Source organism: Camellia sinensis, chromosome 6 (genome assembly GCF_055761805.1).
Source record: "Camellia sinensis isolate YWXY chromosome 6, ASM5576180v1, whole genome shotgun sequence".
Lineage (NCBI taxonomy): Eukaryota > Viridiplantae > Streptophyta > Magnoliopsida > Ericales > Theaceae > Camellia > Camellia sinensis.
Window position 1 is genome coordinate 23317948 of NC_138966.1, and position 7587 is coordinate 23325534.

Below are 7587 nucleotides of genomic sequence, written 5' to 3' on the forward strand. Positions count from 1 at the left end.
AATGAGTTTACGTTTTCAGTTTTCAATTTTTTTTTTCAAATAATTTATTTTCAAATATTTTTTTTCAAATAATTGTTATTTTCAATTATTTTTTTCAATTATTTTTTTTTCAAATAAATTTTTTTGAAATAATTTTATTTTCAATTAATTTTATTTTCAATTAATTTTTCCCCAATTAAATTTTTTTCAATTATTTTTTTAATTAATTTTTTTCAAATATTTTTTTTGCAATTAATTTTTTTTCCGATTAAATTTTTTTTCAATTATACTGTGTGTGATCCCATTGTAATAAATAATAAAAATAAATATAAATATTTTAAGTTTGAACAGACATATTTTTTAATTTATATTTTTAAAATTTTTAATCATTCTATTTAAACAAAATGCGTTTATAATTTATATTTTTCTAGAAATAAACAAAATAACTTTATAAAATTTTTATATACGTTTAAAAAAAAAAAAAAAAAAACACGTACCTTAATATTATCAAATGGTAGGTTTGATGATCTCTCTCCTAGGGTTTCCTTCTCTCCCTCTACCCCCTTCTCTTCTCTCTCTCTCTCTCTCTCTCTCTCTCTCTCTCCAAATCGAGTCCAGACCCTTTGGGACGTTCGTCGGCGTCTACGACCGTCACGGAGGCCCCGAGGCGGCTCGATATGTATGGGATCACTTGTTCCGCCACTTCCAAGGTTCGTCTTCTGGTTCGATTCTTGTAATTTTTTGATTGAATTTGTATATGTAACTTGTTAAAATTGTGATCTTTGTAGATTTACTCAGCTAAATTGGCAACTGTTTTAATGCTAAAACACTATGGTTTTGTACTTTCTTTGCTAAATTGGTAACTGTTAACGCAGCAGTAAATCATTGGCCAGATGGGATTTTTTATGGCTTTTGGAGTGTCTGGTTTGATTGAACTTTAAATGAAGTTAAACAACAATGGTTTGTGATATACATTGAAAGTATATATAGGGTTTAATAATACATGAAAGTTAACCAGTGTGTTCTGTATTTGATACACATGGTCACATACACGCACGTACACCCGCAGTAATCTAATTTTATTGCAGATTGTTTGTTTTGGCACCATAGAGTGAAGAGTTGAAGATTGTGTTGATATAATTTGGGTTCAACATCAAAAAAGTAATTGCTTCTTATTTTTTGTGATCTTAGACTCTGTCTCTATACAGCAATAGCAGTGGAAGATGGCGGTGTTGTAACAGCTGACACACTTAGAAGAGCTTTTCTCGAAACAGAACAAGGGTTCACAGCTCATGTTTCGAGGTTATGGAATGCTCGATCCAACTTAGCATCAGTTGGTTCATGCTGTCTTGTTGGAGTAATATATCAGCAGACTCTTTTTGTGGCAAATCTTGGAGATTCCCGTGTTGTATTGGGGAAGAAAGTTGGGAACACAGGAGTTATTGCTGCCATACAATTATCAACAGAACACAATGCCAACATTGAGGCCACCAGGCACGAGCTGAAAGAATTACACCCCAGTGATCCTCAAATTGTTGTCCTCAAGCATGGAGTTTGGAGAGTAAAAGGCAATATACAGGTTCTAATTTCTTTCACCATAAAAGTTTGTTGATTGAACCATGATTTTTATTTCTGTGATGCTGAAATTCTTTCAAGTCTATTCTCTGCTGTCCAAAATACATTTGTTCTCAGTTTCTACTTGGATTCTCATGTGTGATTCTCTAGATTTTAATTTGAAAGTCTTGAGGACCAGTGTATGTATCAAGGTTTTTTGACTTTGGATCTCAGTGTTGTTTGAGAACATGCTTGATCTAGGGGTGTAAATCCGGCCCTGCCCGGCCCACCCGGGCTTGGGCCGGGCCCAAGTCAGGTCTCGCGGGCTTCCGCCAAAATCCGGGCCAAGTCACGGGCCAAAAAAGTTAAGCCCAGACCCAAGGGTATTCGGGCCTTGGGCGGGCTAGTGGGCCTACCCAGTGGGCTTGGGCAGGCCTAACCATTTTTAATTTTTTTAAAATTTTTTTTCTATCAAAATTTTAGTCTTTTTTATTAAAAAATACACTGAGCCTTGGGTGGGCTGGGTAGGCTGGGCTTCGAGCTAGGCCCTAAGTGGGCCTTAAGCAGGTCGATGGGCTGGGCCACGGGCCGGGCTTCAAAACAATGGCCCAGGCCCTAGCTCAGGGGCTCGAGCCGAGCTCAGGCCTGGGCCCAAGCGGGCCTAAACGGACTGGGCCCATCTCAGGCCGCAGGCGGATTTCAGACCGCCCACGGACCGCAGGCCATTTTTACACCCCTATCTTGATCTTATAATGATGAATTTAAGATGTCATATCTAACCTCAAAAGTAGCTTTAAATAATTAGGCTTGTGTAATTGTCAATGGGTTTGTATAATGTGTGCTTTAGAATCATCATAAAAAAAAAATTATCAAAAAGAAAAAGAAAAAGAAAAAGAATCATCATAAAAAAAGGTGCTTTTGATTCAACCTTACACGCTGCCAAAGTAATCTGAAAGATATGAGCAACAAACTTGGCATGGAAAAATTAAATATGTCATGTCTGAGATGCTCCCTGGTTTGTGGTCCAAATTCAAAAGAAATTACTTTTTCATCAACAAACTGACGTAATGAGGAAGACCTAAACCAATAAGGAATGACTGTAGTGCCCTGTGTGCAGCCTGTCGAGCTCGGAAGCATTTTAAACAAGTAAAAATGGACAGAATAATCTGCTATTGTGCAACATAATTTTCTCTCCGTGTCACTAAAGATGGTGTTTTCATATGGAAATGAAGACATACGGTTTTGCAGCCAACCATTTAGGTGAGAGCTCCCAAGTAGGTATTGTATGTGTAGTTATGATGAAATAACCATGGCTCCAATCCATCTATTACCTTGTTGTAAAAGAGTAGTGGAAGTTGGTCCTTTTCAAGGTTACTAGTAAAAAATTGAACTTGGTGGTTGCATTCTTTGATGGATGGAAATTACAGATGTTGAATGTTGCCACGAGCACATTGCCAAATGGCTTGATATGGTGTAACTAAAGGATTGTAGTAGAAAAACTATACAATGCCAACCAATGTATGTTTAGATTGGAGATTTTTTTTTTAGATATCATTATTCCAGTGGGCTAGAAGTTTGGACATGTTTAGAGTTTTTTTTTTTTTTTTTCCCCTCTCTCATCTTGGTCAATGTAAAGCCCTTAACCTATATGAATTTCATGTATGTCATGTTTTTGACTTCTTTCTTGTTATCAACTTTTAACTTTACAAAAACATGCACCAAACATATCCGATATGTTTGATATTTCTTACTAGTCTATCATTTTTACCTCGTTATTCCTTTGTCGATGATTATCTTTGTCTAGGGCTATATTAGAATGAAAAATTCTTTAATGTGCTACACAAATTGTATGTAACATTTTTACAAGTTTACGCGAATTTATGTTTAATTTACGTAATTTTGTAAAATCATTTGCGTAGATTCATAAAAACTTACAAGATTGCATATTAGAACATTTCCCGTCTAGAACCGTAGGGTTTAGCTATACAATTGCTTATTAAGCATCGCAATATCTTTTGACAAAATAGAAGATTATGCTTCACTTTTTTAAATTTGGAGAAATAAGCCTACTTATGAACCACATAAAGATCAAAGTAATCTAACTAGCTTTTGCATCAAGAGCAAATTTGTGGTTTAAGGCATATTTTTTTGTTTGCTTACTCTAGAATTTGAGAGAGAGAGAGAGAGAGAGAGAGAGAGAGAGAGGAAAAATTGCATCATCAAATCTAAGGTATACATGATGGCCAAAAAATATTATTGATGCGTTTAGTGGTTTGTTTACTATCAATTTCTAAAATTGTTTTCTCACAGAAATGGAATATAAAAACTTAAAATAACACTAAACATGACAGAAAAATTAATAAGAGTCACTTAAGAATCATACTTTCATGTTCTACAGTGAAATTAGTGAAATTTAACATCAAAAGCGTCACAACACTTCTAACATTAATAAAATCTCCAATTATTTTCCCTAGTTAAAGGAAAATATACCATCTGCCTTGCTCTCTATTTTCTTTACCTTTGAACTCCTCTGTATTTACCGACAACACTGCTCTGTAAGTTCCTTTTGTTTTTCTCTTGCCAAGAAAGGCAATTGAACCATTTCCGAGATATGGGAAAAGATCAAAAGATATCTATTAAAGAGGAAAAAGATGTAATTTTTCCAAAGTACAATGACAATAACATATCACCAAATTGAGCGAGAACACTTCAAATATTTGAAAATAGGTCCACAATTGTAAGCTTCCAAGTCGGTCCATCAACTTGAAAGTCATTAAAAAAAAGAAAAGAAGAGAGGCTAGTCTTGCAGACCCAAAACATATCAAGCTGTAGAAATGTGAGCAGCATCCTTAATAGATTTGCGCCATGCATACTCCCTAGCTCCATCCTGGTCAACAATTTTGATGACGAAATTTGGCGAGGCCACAACCAGCCTAGACCGAATCTCCATTATGCACTTGTCGACTCGATCAACAGCTTCTTCCAATGTCATGTTGCTGGGGTAATGTCTGTCCATCATAAAAAGTGAAAAATAGGACCCATAACCAAATGCTGCCTTGTCAACCTTGTGAAGGGATGCAATATAATCGATGTAGTATAGGGAAGGGCCTATCTCCTTGTCGTAGCCAGCCAAGGTGAATAACATAGATAATAGAGTTTGACAAAATTTTGGGAAACATAGTCCCATGAGCATCACATGAGCATTATCAACTAGATGATTTACAATATAGATAGATAGGTGCATAAAAGGTGTAATCCTTCCTCCCTTTTGCTTCCTTTATTCGCCAATGCATGCTGGCGTTTGCATCCCTATATATGTGCTTGACTTCCTCCACGCGGAGCTGGTCCAACAAGTACCTACAGTCACAAATTAAGTTGCTGAGATGATGGAAATCATTAACTTATTTTGCAAGGAGTTGGCAAACGAGCAAAGCATTTGTTTCGACATCTAAATTGTGGATGTTTCAGTCAAGAGCTAGTTGTAACCCATTGCCGAGGGCCCAAAGTTCCGCAACTATGCTGGTTGTGAACCCAACCTTATGGCAGAACCCTACAACCCAATTATCTTTATTAGTGGTAGGGCTTGATTTTCTAATGTGAACAAGATTTCACAATTATGTCGCGTTTCTTGCAATCCTCTTTCAATCATGTCTCACACAAAAATGAGTTGATTTTCTAATGTGAACAAGATCTCACAATCATGTCATGTTTCTTGCAATCCTCTTTCAATCTTGTCTCACGCAAAAATGAGTTTTGAATCAATACAAAATATGAGTTATGAATTTATAATGGATAGTGTCACCTTGAGTTAATAATGCACTAATATTAATAACTTCTAATAAGCTTTTTTTTTCTTAAATCAATATGAAATGTGATTGCATAGAGAGTATCAACATCAAAGATATGGATATACCACAAGTGAAATATGAATGATTAATGATTCAAATATATTAGGGGTGAGTAGCGGATATACTGATCTGTCCAAACTGACCGAACCGAATTGAATTGATCTGTCGCATTTTGGACAGATGTATGATGACGAGCGGACGGTTGCGGATTAATTTTTTCTAATCCGCCTAGTTTTAGATGGATGGCGGATTTAAGGTTCTTTGGCGACAACTGTACTGCCAAACTGCGAGCATCCTTAGTAATTTGTAAGACTTTGTGTTTTCAATTTGTTTAGATATTCTGTTTGTATTTTCAATTGAAAAAGAGTTTAAATATTCTATTGAATATATTCTGTTGAGAAAGAGTTTTCAACTTGAATATATTTTTTGAATTGAAAAAAATAAATGTATTATTTATCTATATTTTTTGGTTTTTAAATTTTACTCTAAAAATAATAAATAAAAAAGATGATATATACTGGTTGGTTTTTGTTTTTAAAAACAGATATAAATATAACAATACAGAGGCATACAATCTCTACTACCGTTTTGTTCATGGTTTTGGTGGTTTGAATTATTTTTATATTTTAAGAACCACAGATTGTAATACTTTATGTGAATGAGGCATACTATGACTGTAATATGTGAATAAGACATACAATGATTGTAATATTTTTTTAAGTCATTGACTGTAATATCTTTTTTTTTTTTTTTTTTTTTTTTTTTTGAGGAAGTGCACAAGTTGAATTATGTTGGAAATTTATAAAATTTTAAACCGCCAAACCAATTCGCATCCATCTGCTAATCTTCTAATCTGCTTAATCCACATCTATTGGATTGGCGGACAGATACGAATTGATTTTCTCTAATCCGCCAATTTGGCGGATGGATGACAAATTAAAAGTTTCGTGACTGCAATCGATTCGTGCCCACTCGTAAAATATATTTATCAAACTTTAAAATTTAAATTATATTTTTTGGCGCACAACTTCAACAACTAACATGTTATTTGGAAGGCCTCGTTTGGGTATGTTTGGTTTGCATTTAGGAGATGAGTTTTAGAAAAAAAAAAATTTAAAAATTGTTTGGTTTGAGTTTTTCTCAAAAAATTTTCAAAATCACTTTCTCTCTCTTACACATCAATCAATCATTTTTTCTCTCTCTTCTCTCATTTTCAATCACTTTTTTTCTCACACATCTACTCAAATTCTCCCAAAATATCAAATCATCCCAAACTTTCAAAAAAACAACTCTCTCAAAGTATACAACTAAACAAACTAAAAAAATTTCTAAACTCTCTCTCTAAATTTTTTTTCAAAAACAACTCTCTCCAAAACAAACTAAACAAGCCCACGTTTGTGTTGATTTTTTAGCTTTTTACGAAAAGATGTGTAAAAAGTAGAGAGAAAAATGAATATTTGACTTTTTTGTATAAGTTATAGATTTTTTTATTTTTTTAATAATTTTTTGACTTTTAAACTAAAACAATTACTTGTCAAATGAGGCCTAAATATCTTCAAAATAACTTGTGTCATGAAAATGGATATACAATGATGACGAGTCTTGGGTAAAAAAAGAAATTCCCCCTTAGACCATCTCCAACGGTGAACCAAAACTGATATCAGATTTAAATTTTGATGAAAAATGTACTTTTCCATGCTCCAACCGTTGCATCAAATGAATATCAAAATGAGAAATCAGCAAAAAAAGTATCAAACTGAGAACAAGTTCTGGATTTTACCAAATCACTGTTACTGACCGTTGAAAGAGATACATCGGTTGCCCGGCCGGTTGACCAACCGGTCAACCGGTTCCCTTTGAAATAGCTAGGTTCAAACCAGTCAAAAAAGGTTCAAACAGGTAAAAAAAAAAAAAAAAAAAAATTGCCCAAACCGGTCGACCGGTTGGTCAACCGGCCGGTCGACCACCCGGTCGACCACCTCCCCAAATCTGCTTTGATGCTCACCGTTGGAGCGTCTCGTATCAAATTGAAAAAATCGTCATTTTTTTCGACAGATTTGATGAAAAAAGAAGTGTAGCGTTGGAGATGCTCTTACACTTCATATCAAACTAACACCCAACTTGAGGTTGTGTTGGGTGAGTTTGTTAGTTTCTTATTTCTTGTGTGTTTTTTTACTTACACAATATAATTTTTTTTTTTTGGGTA

At 34.4% G+C, this 7587-nt stretch overlaps 1 protein-coding gene across 2 annotated transcripts; it reads left to right on the forward strand.

The window, feature by feature from the left end:
* Positions 1-497: 497 nt before the first annotated feature.
* LOC114283541 (putative protein phosphatase 2C 42) lies at positions 498-6115 on the forward strand. Of its 2 annotated transcripts, none has more exons than XM_082873418.1 (3): positions 498-689; positions 1171-1558; positions 5562-6115. In XM_082873418.1, the coding sequence occupies exons 1-3, from the start codon at positions 661-663 to the stop codon at positions 5592-5594; spliced, it is 450 nt and encodes a 149-aa protein (XP_082729544.1). In that variant the 5' UTR covers positions 498-660; the 3' UTR covers positions 5595-6115. The 2 variants fall into 2 exon arrangements, with proteins under 2 accessions (XP_082729544.1, XP_082729545.1); XM_082873419.1 differs by lacking the exon at positions 5562-6115 and adding an exon at positions 2651-3245.
* Positions 6116-7587: the final 1472 nt, after the last annotated feature.